At 41.6% G+C, this 13,590-nt stretch overlaps 1 protein-coding gene across 1 annotated transcript; it reads left to right on the forward strand.

Annotated features, from left to right (window-relative positions):
- The first annotated feature begins 5,770 nt into the window (after positions 1-5,770).
- On the forward strand, positions 5,771-6,691 carry LOC118926143 (olfactory receptor 2T27-like). Its single transcript, XM_036912692.1, has one exon. It carries the CDS (start codon positions 5,771-5,773, stop codon positions 6,689-6,691), a length of 921 nt encoding a protein of 306 aa, XP_036768587.1.
- Positions 6,692-13,590: the final 6,899 nt, after the last annotated feature.

Below are 13,590 nucleotides of genomic sequence, written 5' to 3' on the forward strand. Positions count from 1 at the left end.
CACAAGACATGGCACACGGACTCTGGAAGTTCCTGTCCCAGTCAGGGCTCTGTGCTTGTTACCTGTTTGATCCTGAGGTACATGAGGCTCCTCTGAGCTCCCCTCTGCAAAATAACACCTAGCACGCAGCTTAGGAGAGTGATTAGTAAGTGGAGGGTATTTACAGAGTGACCTCCTTTTAGGATTTAAGTAGTGTTAAATATCACTATTTCCATTCTCACTACCTGTCCTGTAAGTTGACTTTTGTTTCCTGTCCAAAAATTTATATGAAATTTAAAAATTACTTACTTTTTGACCTTGCAGTTTTGGTAAAAAATGGTATAATTCTGGTAGTATCTTGTTCAGTAAGAGAACCAGGCAGAATCAAACCTAATCATTCAAGTCAAATGAAAATCAGCCTCCAAGGAAGAGCGGGTAACAGACCTCCTCCGACACCCCAGCATCTCTTGATCCTGGCTCATTCAAGACCATTTTATGGTGACATCCTGAAAAAGTCAAGAGTAGTTTTCCCCACGGGTGTCCTTCTGCATTTAACCGGACTCAAGAGGGACGGCCTGCAGCTGTCGTGTCTACATGTGGGCGCCTAAGACGGCGTGTCTACATGTGGGCGCCTAAGACGGGTTCGCGCAAGGGGCAGTCCTAGGGGGCTTCCTCGCCCATCTTTTGTTCCCTCTGCCCCCGCTTCTCTCTTCTTCTTGTCACCATGCGGGACAACCCAGTGTCTCAGTCACTGCGTCAGCACCGAGATAGAGCTGTGGGTAAATTGGTCCCACCTCCGTCAGGCTGGGGCGGGGGAGCGGGGATGGGAGCGGCTGCGCACGGGTGCCCGGGACCCGCAGTGGCCCACGCGGGGGCTCCGCTCACGTGGCCAGGACTCTGCCCTGTTCTCCTGGGCTTCCCGCCCACCTGTGAGTATGCCAGTCAGTATTTAAGGTGAAAATGAGTTCTATTTAAAGTTTCTTTCAAAAACGTCCCCTGTGGGAGACACCTCAAGGGTCTTGGTGTGCTTTGGAAGAGGACCCGGCTTTCAGGCCACGGCCTCGCGGCGTCGCTCTCTACAGGGGGCGGCGTCCCGCCTAGGCTCCGGAGGCCAGAGGGCAGAGCCAGAGCGGGGCTCTCCGGGGAGCAGCCCTGGGCGGGGACGGGCGGTAGGCACCCGGGGTCGCCCGCCGGCCGGAGGGCTCCGTGCGGGCCCCGTGAGAGGAGGGGGAGGGCTGGAGGCCAGCGCCACGCACCCCCACCTCGCCGTTCCAGGCGTGGGGGGAGGCCGAAAGGCGGATGTCCCGCTGGTCTCACGTCGGTGCAGAGGGCTCGTGACTACAACGGGCGTCTGGGGGGCATGGGGACGCTGGGCCGGAAGGGCTCCGAATCCCCGTGACAGGGACCCTGCGGACCAGATCGGACCCAGGCCCACCAACCTCACACGGTGCTTCCTCGTCTGAGTGTGTCAAAGTGGCGTGTACGTTAGTCAAATCCGCATATCTCCGCGGACCAGACAGAATAAAGAAAAACAAAGTAGCATGGCCAGCAGGGAGCAGTAGGCATGGAGGCTGCAGTGAATGGGAGAGTAAAGAACTTCCTGAAGTTGGTTAAATTACATTTTATAATGTTCTGGCATATCAGCATATAAGTATGCAAATTTGGAACTTGGATCTCCTGTGAGCTTGAATTTTTGAATTATTTGAATTCGAAATAGTACTTGTGATTAGAGAACTCAGTGTTTTCTTTTTTTTTATTATGTTATATGAGTTTATGAAGATGGAAATAGCATTTCATTTTTTAACATTTTTTATTGGGATAAAGTTGATACACAATATCATATTGGTTCCAGCTGTGCAGCACAGTGACTCAGGGATTGTGTTCATTACTAAATGGTTGCTGAGGTAAGCGTAGCTCCCCATTACCACACCAAGATGTTACAGTATTATTGGTCATGCTTTCTATGTTGCACTTCCATCCTATATCCAGTAAAATAACTGTTTGCAATTTGTGCCTCTTTGTCTGCTTCACCTATCTCACCATCCCCCTACTCTCCTTCCTATGGTAACCAACAGTCAGCTGTCCAGATTTATGGGTCTATTTGTTTATTTGTTTTGTAGATTCCACATATAAGTGAAGTCATATGATATTTGTCTTTCTCTGCCTGGCTTATTTCACTGAACGTAATGCCCTCTAAGTTCATCCATGTTGTTGCAAATAGCAAGATTTCCTTATTTTTTATGGTTGAGTGATATTCCATTGTGTATATGTGCCACATCTTTACTCATCTATTGATGGGCATTTGGGTTGCTTCCATATCTTTGGAATTGTAAATAATGTTGCAATTAACATAGGTGTGCATATTAGTGATTCAAATTAGTGATTTTTATTTCTTTGGGTAAATTTCCAGAAGTAGAATTGCTGGGTTGGTTGTGTGGTATTTCTCTTTTTAGTTTTTTGAGAAACCTCTCCATTGTTTTCCACAGTGGTTGGACCAATTCATATTCCCATCAACAGTGTAGGAGGGTTCCCTTTTCTCCATGAACTCACCAGTGTTTTTTATTTCTTGTCTTTTGTATGGTGGCCATTCTGACTGGTGCGAGGTGATACCTCATGTGGTTTTGATTTGCATTTCCCTGATGATCAGCAATGTGGAGCATCTTTCCATGTACCTTTTGGCCATCTGTATGTCTTCATTTATTTATTTACTTTTATTGAACTATAGTTGATATGCAAACTTATATTGGTTTCAAGAATACAACATAGTGATTCAATTGTTATATACATTATTGAATCCTTACTCCCATTGGTGTAGTTACTGTCTGTCGACATGGAAAGATGTTACAGAACAATTGGCTATATTCTCCATGCTGCATTTCCATCCCCATGACCAACTTGATTGATGGAGATTTTGTGCCTCTCTATCCCCTCCCCCTCCCCCATGGTAACCACTCAGTGTCTATGAATCTGTTGCTATCTTGTTCATTTTGTTTTTAGATTTCACAAATAACTGAAATCATATGGTATTTGTCTTTCCTTGCTTGGCTTATTTCATTTAGTGTAATATGCTCCTTTTGTCATGTTGTCACATGCAATATGCCATGTTGTCACAAATGGCAGGATTTCTTTCTATTTTATGGCTGAATTAATATTCCACTGTGAATATGTACTGCCTCTTCTTTATACATTCATCTACTGACAGACACTTTGGTTGCTTCCATATCTTGGCTATTGTAAATAATGTGGTAATAAACATAGGGGAGCATATGTCTTTGAATCAGAGATTTGTTTTCTTCAGATAAACTCTTAGATGTGGAGTTCCTGGGTCATATTTCTATTTTTATTTTATTGAGCAACTTCCATACTGCTTTCCAAAGTGAATGCACCAATTACATTCCCACCAACAGTGTAGGAGGGTTCCCATTTCTCCACATCCTTACCAGCACTTGTTATTTCTTGTCTTTTGGGCAGTGGCCATTCTGACTTGTGTGAGGTGATATCTCATTGTGGTTTTGATTTGCATTTCCCTGATTATGAGTCATATGGAGCATCTCTTCATGTGCCTGTTGGTCATCTGTATTTCTTCTTGGAAAAATATATATTCAGGTCCTCTGCCCATTTTTTAATCTCATTATTTGCTTTTTTGGTGTTGAGGCATATAAGTTCTTTATATATTTTGGATATTAGCTCTCTATCCAATAAGTCACTTATGAATAAATTCTCCCATGCTTTGGATGCCTTTTTGTTCTGCTAATGCTGTCCTTTGCTGTATAGAAGCATTATATTTTGATGTAGTCCCACTTGTTTTCAGTTTTCTTCTTGTTTGCTTTAGTGTCTGAAAAGATATTGTGCTTGAAGGAATTACTATGGAATGTTATTCACCCTTACTTTGAAGAAAATATCTTTGCAAATTGCTTGAGGTTTCAAATTTGTTCACAGAGAAGAATTTTCACTATTCTTATTTCAGTGATAATTGAAGAGACTTGTGCCACTCTTTCATATATATAAACCACTGAAGTTACCCAATATCTAAACTGCATTTTCTGGCCCTTCATGTTTGAGAGTTGGTGTGTTTTCTAAATGGCTTGGTATCATCTGAGTAATAGTCATATGCTCATGAAGACAGTTATAATCCAGGCTTCATTCTGTATCGTGTACCTCAAACTGCTTAGAATATACAATCCCCTATTTCTATGACTATAATATGGAGGATGGGGACAGGGGAATATTGTCCCACTTGGATACAGGCACAATATAATTTCTTTTTCACATCTTGTGGAAGCGAATTTAATGTTAATGAGTTTTTCTAGATGTGAGTCATCATTTGGTTTCTATGAATATCTCAAAAAGAGTACACAACTCAGAATTTCCATTAACTCTTTGGCCACTCGTCTCGCTAAATAAAATGTTCTCCTAGTTTCCATTCCTATGCAAAGATCATGGAGTCACTCAACTGCACTCTATTTTACACTCATTTATGGCTCCTTCCATTGGATATACATAACCTGATCTAAAGACAATAGTCCATATGTACAAAGAATACATGTGTTTACCTAATGTGTCTAGCCACGGATGTGTTCAGTGGCTACACATGACCTCCAGTCACTGGCCATCGTGAAATTTGTTGTCACAGAAAGCCCATAGATTCCATTACTAGAATTTAACAGATTACATTAAATACAAGATAAAGAAGTCAAATCATAAAATATCTGAAAACTTGGCATGAATGGAGGAGGTTGGTGGTAGAAGTTTTAAGAGGCATGGTCATAGGTCATTTTAGTTTCATTTTTGAATTATTTTTAATTTTTTGAGGTATATACAATACAATGCACACATCTTAATGCAAAGCTTGAGTATTGACATGTGTGTACACTCATGTAACCATCGCCCAGATCAAGATATCAAACATTCTAATTTTTCCCCCTTTCACTTATCCCCCTGTTCTTTTCCCCTATGCTAACCAACATTCTATGTTCTGTGTTAAGGAGTCTATTTAAGTTTTGTTTGTTTGTTCATTTGTCTTTTTAAAAAAATTCTACATATAAGTGCAATCATATGGTGCTTGTCTTTCTTTGACTTATTTCACTGAACATAAAACTCTCTGGGTCCATCCATGTTGTCACAGATGGCAAGATTTCATTATTTTTTATGCCTGAGTAATATTCCATTGCATATATGTCTTCTATCTGTTCATCTATTAATAGTCATTTAGGTTGTTGCCAAATTTTGGCTATTGTAAAATGAAACAAAACCATTAATCCCAAAAAATACAGGTGCTCCTGAATTTGTCACAGTGTAATTTACATTTTAGCTACTTTCAGTTCCTCCTTCAGTCCCCAGCCTTTTTATGGTTCAGGTGGGTGGGCTTACTTTCAGATCATATTGATATTGGGCTTCATATATGATGTGCTTTAGTCACCTGGATGTAGCTGAAGCTGATAGGGCGATTCTGAGCTCCGGCCTTAAGAGGAGGTGCATAGCTCTGCTTGCTCCCCTTTTGCTTCTGCATGCTCCACGGGAAGAGCAGCCCCAGGTAGCCTCAGATCTTACAGATACATGGATTCCACCCTTACCTGACTTGCAGCCCTGAGAAAAATGCTCGGCTTCCCCACAGCCCTGGGAGTAAGAAGAATAAGTGTTTATTGTCATACATCACTGAGATTTGGGGAATTGTTATGTCACATTAATGAAGCAATAACTGATCAATAAAAACATTTGACAAAGCCTTGTGACATCTCATTTAACTTTAGCTTTCTTTACTTTCTTTAGTTCAACCAGTTCAGTCACAGCCATGGAGGGAGGAAATGAAACATTGACAACAGATTTTATTCTCCTGGGACTCTTCCCCAATATGAAGTATGTCAGTGTCCTTGTCTCCACTATCATCCTGATCTATCTGACTGCAGTCACTGGGAATTTAGTCCTGCTCCTCCTGATGTGGATGGACTTAAGACTCCACATCCCAATGTACTTTCTACTCAGCCAGCTTTCTCTTGTAGACCTGGCCCTTATCAGCAGCAGTGTTCCAAAGATGGCAATCAACTTTTTCTCTGGAAGGAAGAGCATCACACGTCTAGCTTGTGGAACTCAGATATTTTTCTTCTTTACTCTAGGAGGTGCTGAATACATTTTCTTGATGCTCATGGCCTATGACCGTTATGTGGCTGTCTGTAACCCCTTGAGGTATGCAGTCATCATGAGCCACAGAGTGTGTCTGCAAATGGCCATGGTGTCCTGGATTGGGGGTGTTTTTGCTTCCATGGCTCACACATCCTATACCATGGGTCTGCCAATCTGTGGCTCCAGAGAAATCCACCATTTCTATTGTGAGATGCCAGGGATCATGAAGATCTCATGCAAAGACACTTCCACCTATGACCTAGTGGTCTTTGTCATGGGTATTGCATTTATAATCATCCCCTTTGGACTTATCATGGCTTCCTACACCCTCATTTTCCTTACTGTCCTTCGTATGAAATCCCCCCAAGGCAGGAACAAAGCCTTGGCCACCTGCTCCTCCCATATTACAGTGGTGAGTCTTTATCTAGGACCATGTGTTTATATGTACATGACACCTGGCTCCTCCTACACCCCTGAGCAGCAGCAGGCTGTGTCTGTATTTTGCACTGTCCTCACACCCATGCTAAATCCCCTCATCTACAGCTTGAGAAACAAGGATGTGCTCCTGGGGAAACATTCAGTCTCTAAATAAAACACAGAAATAGAGTGGGAAACAACTATGAAACTGGTCAAGAGGCGAAGACCCCAGCAGCACCCACACTCGCATTTTCCAGCATGACGCACTTTGTTCCATCCTGTAGGAAAATCGTATGGTCAGATTCACCTTGTAATATAACACTCAATAAAAACGCTTCAGAACTTTTTACTTAATTAGTTTCCCATCAGTTGTTTCCAAGTGGCTAAACGTAACTACTGTTTTGAAATCCGTTGGTAATCATGGATAGAGTTTCGATTTTCTTTACACCTGTTGTTGGGGATTAAATGTATGTGCCCTCCCCAAGTTCATATGTTCAGATTTTACCCCCCCTTGAGGTGTTGTTAGGAGATGGGGGCCTTTTACTGATGATTAGGCCATGGTGGAGCCCTCACTAATGGAACAGTACCTCCATAAAAGAGACCTCAGGGTGCTCCCTGTCCCTCTGTGCACACGAGGGCAAGCAACAGGCTGCCGGCTGTGAACCAGGAGGCATCCTCGCCCGACCCTGAGACTACCAGCTCCTGAGCTTGGACTGCCTGTGCCCCAGAACTGTGAGAAATGAATTTATGTTTATGAGCTACCTAGTCTGCAGTAGTCTCTCATGGCAGCCTGATGGACTAAGACACCTGAGTTAGGCACTTCTCTGTCTGAAGCTCAGCTCAGTTCAGTGTCATGGGTTATTTAGGTCTTGTTAATTTCCATCACTGGAAGCACCAACTTCTTGGGAAAGGCCACGCGGGGGCATGTAAAAGAGGGTGTCCTGTAGGAGGCAGTGATGACACGTGTTGTCCCTCTCGCTCTGCAATCTCAGCATGTTGGTTCTATGCTCCCTTCCTGCCTTGGGTAGAAATAAACTTTTCCTTCATTCTCGGGTCGGCAAATCCTCAGCTCATGTACAGGGCAAGACGGCTCTTCCTCCTGCAGTAAACACTCTCTGGAGTAATAATACGTCTGCTGTGGGTGGCTGAGGGGTGGCCATCTAGTTCCCCAGCTGCGGTTCAGACCTCTCCTCTGGTGCAGGCGGGTGGGACTCAGGGGGCAGAGGGCAGCCATAGGGCCGTGAGAGCCTCGCCCACCCGCCGACTGTGCAGACCGCGCCCTCTGGCGGAGACCAATACCCACACTTCGAGCTAAGTGTGAATCCTCACGGGATAGTTCAAGTTCTTAGAGACTGAAAGTCGTCTTCACGAAGATGCAAGTAGGGCACTATGGATATACAGAGATAAAATTGAGGGTTAACAGTGAATGTAAGTATTTTGGGGTTAACAGTGCATGTAAAGGAGTCATAAGGTTCACCATAGAAGGGAAAAGAGCGGAGACAGCCATGAATAAGGCTGATGTGATCGATGGAGGTGAGTAAAATTTCACAGCTGGTTATAAAAGTATTAGACAGATACTATGAAGTTTACTTTGAAATCTTTGTCAAGAAAATTGGTGATCTCCATTTCCTTTTGCCCTCTTTCTGACGTTTTGTTTGGGTTGTATTCCTCTGCCTTCTTATTTTGTCAGCATTTCTGTATTTCTTCCTTTGTGTGAAACGGATCTGCTATGCTTCCTGGACTACAGAGTAACAGCTATAGGAAGAAGGCGTCCCGCGGTGCCCAGAAGCTCAAGCCCCTGCTCACCCGTGCCTGCTTCTCCTGTGGCTGAGCCCCAAGGCTGCCCGCGGGCTGTGGGCGGGGCTGCCTTTCTGCCCGTCTGCCCGCAGTGGTCGGGCTGTGTCCCCCACAGGTGGCGGCACTTTGCTGGCATCTTGTGGGCGGGGCCCCCCTCTGCCCGCCCTGCGGTGACGGAAGCACTGCTGGGGTGATGGGGTGGGAGAGCGGTTGGCAGGGAGCACGGCGCAGCGCACTCTGAAGTTGTTTCTGTTGTTTTTGTTTTCTTTTGTCTCCATTAATTTTCTTGATTTCCTTTTTGATCCATTGATTATTTAGCATCATGTGGTTTACATCATGTAATTTTTTTTGCCAGTTTCTTTTCTTGCAATCCATTTCTAGTTTCATTCCATTGCGGTTCAGAAAGATGCTTGATAGATACTATTTCAGTTTTCTTAAATTTAATGAAATTTGTTTTGTGTCCAAATATGTGGACTATCCTGGAGAACATTCCATGTGCACTTGAGAAGAATGTGTATTCTGCTTTTTTGTGTGTGGAATGTTCTGTATACATCTGTTAAGTCCATTTGGTCTAATGTGTCATTCAATTCCACTGTTTCCTTACTGATTTTCTGTCTGAACAATCTAGTATTTCATGTAAGTGGAGTATTAAATCCTCCTACTATTATTATGTTGTTCTCAATTTCTCCCTTTAGTTCTGAATAAAATAATTTGATTATATATTTATGTGCTACGTTGGGTGCATACATATTTACAATTATATCCTCTTGATGGACTGATTCCGTTATCATTATGGAATGTCCTTCTTTGTCTTCTTTCATTTTCTTTGTTTTGAAGTCTAATTTTCCTGGTATAAGTACTGCTAGTCTTGCCTTTTACTCCCTATTATTTGCATGAATTATCTTTTTTCATCTCTGGTAGGCAGCATATAGATGGATCTTGTCTCTTTATGCTTTCAGCCACCCTGTCTTAGTTGGGGCATCTTGTCAATTTGCAATCAAGTAATTACTGATAGTTATGCCATATTGACATTTCATTACTTGTTTTCTGGTTGTTTTTGTAGTTCTCTGTTCTTTTTTCTCTTGCTCACTTCCCTTGTGATTTGATGACTTTTGTTAGTGTTACATTTGGATTCATTTCTTTATTGTAGGCTTTTGGTTTGTGGTTACCATAATGTTCTTATACAGCCTCCCATAGACATGACGGTCTATATTAGGTTGATTGTAAGTTTGAACACATTTTAAGAGCACTACTTTTTGATTATTATTCCCTGACATTTTATGTGTATAATATCATATACACATCTTTTTATTTTATGTTTACCTTGACTAATTTTTGTATAATTGATTTTACTACTTTTTCCCTTTGTTGGACACTGCCTGCCTTTCCTTTGCTGCTTTTAAGATTCTCTATTTTATCTTTAATCTGCCATTTTAGTTAGGTTCTGTCTTGGAGTGGACTACCTTGTATTCATGTTCTTGGCAACTCTGTGTACTTCTACCTCTTGGGTATCTGTTTCTTTCTGAAGTTGGGGAAGTTTCCAGCTATTATTTATTTAATAGGCTTTCTGCTCCTTCTCTCTCTATTCCACTTCTTGGATCCATATTATGTAAAAACTTAGTTTGATGTTGTCACAAAGATCTTAGCATCTTTTCATTTAAAAGTTTTCTTCCTTTCTGTTGCTTAGCTTGGTCACTTTTCACTACTCTGTGTGGATAAAATGAGAGTTCTTGTGGCTGGGATTCTCACCTGGCCCTGGTTGACTAGCTCACTACACACCTATTGGCAATACATGGCTGCTGACTCTATAAAAAGAGCTCCGCCCAGTGCTCTGCGCGCGACACGGTGGCATGGCTGCAAGGCTGCAGGAGAGCAGAACAGAGGTTGGAGTGGTGGCAGCGCCGAGGACAGAGGCCCAGAGGACGGCTGTGTGGGACGACTGTGCAGAGAGGCCCAGAGGATGGCTGTGCAGACAGAGGGGCCCAGAGGCAGAGGCAGGCTTGCTGCATGCAGACTCACTCTGAGTGAACGGGATTTTAGTGAGTGACCTGCCACCTGGAAATAAAGTTGGGTATAACCCTTTCACCCCAAGAATGTTTTGCTGTCAATTTCTTTGGTCGCATTGAATCCATAGTGAACTTGCCCTGGGCTGAAACTCATTGGCAAGACACTCTGTCTTCCAGACTGCTGACCTATTCTTCCCCATCTTTTCTGCTATTCATTCCCTCTATTGTATTTTTTCTTTCAGTTACTGTTTTCTTCTGCTTGTTGTTTAAGTCCTCCCTGTGGTTTACTGTGCTTCTCCCCAGCTTAATGAGCACCTTTATTACAACTATGAATTCTTTATCAGGTCGATTACTTACTTCTGTTTCATTTAACACTTGTTCTGGTGTTTTGTTTATCTTGTTACTTTGTTTGGAACATATTCCTCTGCCTCTTAATTTTGTCTTGCTCTCTGTGTTTGTTTCGATGTATTAGGTAGCTCAAGTATCTCTACTGGCCTTGGAAGTCGTGGCTTTATGTAGTAGGCATCCTGTGGCATCCCAAAGCACATGGCTCACCAGAACCAGGTGCCCCAGGGGTGCCTCCTGTGCGTGCTGTCTGCAGCTTCCTGCTCTCCACCAGAGAGCTCCCTCCCCTCAGAACCCCACTCCTCTATACACTTTCTAAAATTAATAAACATCCTTTCAAGCTGCTGCTTCTGTGTTTCATCTCAGACTGAACAACAGAGCTCACTGGTCCTCCAGACCGTCTCTCAACAGCCCTCTGCTTCTCCCTTGCATTTATTTCCACTGATTTTCAAAGCCAAATGCTGTGAGGTCTCATGTTCCTGGAGATGATCCCCAAGGCTATGTGGGTCGGGGTCCTGGATTTTATTTCTGCCCCTCTCCTTTCATCACTGTCTCCTTTGGGGTAGGCAAAGGCCTTAGATCCCAGTTGATTATGCTCTGTCCCTTTACCTTCCTCATTGTGATCTTATTTGTAAGGTGGGGGAGGTCTGTTCTACCAGTCTTTAGGTCCTTTTCAGATTTAGTTTCATTAGATGTAGTTGCTTCTTTGGTGTGTATGCGGGAGAAGGTCATTACAATAGTCTCTTGTTTTGTCATCTTCCCAGGATCCCTCTACCTGGGCTAGAAGACTTTCTATTTAATACCCACAAGTTATTATCTGGACACATTATCACCTTTAAAATTCCATTGATTCTGTTTTCCAAATAATTGTCAATATGCTCTAACTCTAAATACAAGTACCTTAGTTTTCTTTTCTTGATGAAGGTGAATCTCATGATTAATAGCTGTCCAAATGCTGCATGGCTCCTTAGACTTTTAATTTTGAAGACTGACATTTAAAGAATAATGAAGAGAAAATGAATTATTAACAAGATATGTCATGATTTCTGAATACTCTGTTGTTTGTGTATCTTTGTAAAGAATCTATGTGTATTTTTTGAATGAATGAATGAATGAATGTGAATTCATTCTATGTGTATAACTAAATAGTATGTGGGTGGTTAAATACATCCAAAGTTTGTCCAAAAGGCCATAGTTTATGTAGTGATAGTGTCAACTTTGACAGAGATGCCTTTGAGATTATTTGTGGTATAGGTGTACCATGGAAGTAAATGGATTCTTGACTTCTTCAGACATATCAATTACAAATAGAAAAGAAGTAATGACTCAATGGGGAAAATTATACAATGCCCAAAAAACTCCATGAAGATTGAAGTCCATTCTTAAGATCACTTGGAAACGAAGAATAATGTCTCTCAGCTGACTATTCAAAACCAACATCCTTCGTTTGTTTTTACCACAACTGATTTCATAACAACAGTTGACCATTTTGATTTGGTGAATCCAGAAGTGCTTAATCAAATGCAACCGACTATATACCAGTTGTTGCAACGCTGTCACTCGCTCGCACGACGAGCCTTGGCATTCTACATATAGCCTCTGGATGGCGCCCAAGTCCTTCTCCTGACAGTGGCTGCAGTGGCATCTGTTCAAGTTGAAAACCTGTTGATGCAGAAGTTTTGCCTGTGATGCTTGATGATAACTATTTTGCCTTATCAGTAAACATCATATATTTAGAAACAACATCAAGGTAAATGTGAAGGCTCTGGAAAAGCTTCTCCATTTAAGTTTTTACTAATATTTACTTTGTCCAAATCATAAATCTTTAACATATTTTATAAATTTCTAACATTTCTGGTTAGATTAATGCTTCCCTTTGCTAAAAGCCTCAAACCCTTGAAAAAAAGCTTAATGATAATTTTGTTTTTCCCTCACTCCATTGCTACATTTAGATTATTATTTTTTAATAAACTCATACTGCTTTTGCTTCGTGAAAATCTGTGGGTTGGTTTCCCTCTCATAGGAGAAAACTTCAGTGTGCTTTAAAGTCAGTGTCTCACTCTTTCACAAAATCTACTTATTGTCAAATTTCTCTCTAACATGCTTTACCAATTTCTACTTTTATTTGCAACATAGGAATTAGCATTTCCCCATACTCTTGTCTACAACTCAAGTCTCAGACATTTTAACTTTTGCTAGTATATTTTACGAGTGAACCATTTCATTCTTTCTTAAATTTTCATTGTCCTGCTTACAAATGTCAAAGTATGGACAAAAGCCTGATTTGTATTTAGTTCAGAGCTGTCAAAAGCACTGATATTCTAAATTTTTCTAGCTCTTAGGAGATAAAAACAAGAGGTTGTTTTAGTGATATTTGATGAATTGTTGATATGTGCATACACTCACGCAACCATCACTTAGATCAAGATTTCAAATATTCCCATTAATTTTTTGTACTCTGGCCATCTCCTCATTTTCCCTGTTATCCAGTCCCTGGCATATACCACTTTATTCTCTGTTTTTATGAATTAGCTTGTTTTAGATTCTGCATATAAGTGAGATCATACAGTATTTGTCTTTTCCTTTCCAGCTATTTTTCCTTAGTATATCCTATAGTTTCATCCATTTCGTTGTGAATTGCAAATAGCAGTATTTCTATTTGTTTTATGTCTAAATAATAATATATATTATGTATATGTGTGAAATCTTCTTTATGTGTGTCAATTCCTCCACTGATTGACACTTAGATTATTTCTACAGTTTCTCTATTGTGAATAATACTGCAATAAATGTGGGAGTTCAGATGTCTCTTTGAGATAATGACCCCATTTCCTCCAAATTTTATTACCAAGAAATTTGATTGCTGGTATTTATTTATTTGTTTATATCTAGGAACCACCATACTGTTTTCCATACAGCTGTACCA

The sequence above is a fragment of the Manis pentadactyla genome, chromosome 13 (assembly GCF_030020395.1).
Source record: "Manis pentadactyla isolate mManPen7 chromosome 13, mManPen7.hap1, whole genome shotgun sequence".
NCBI lineage: Eukaryota > Metazoa > Chordata > Mammalia > Pholidota > Manidae > Manis > Manis pentadactyla.

Coding starts and splice junctions, on each gene's coding strand:
- LOC118926143 (XM_036912692.1), top strand. CDS start 5,771: ATGGAGGGAGGAAATGAAACATTGACAACAGATTTTATTCTCCTGGGA.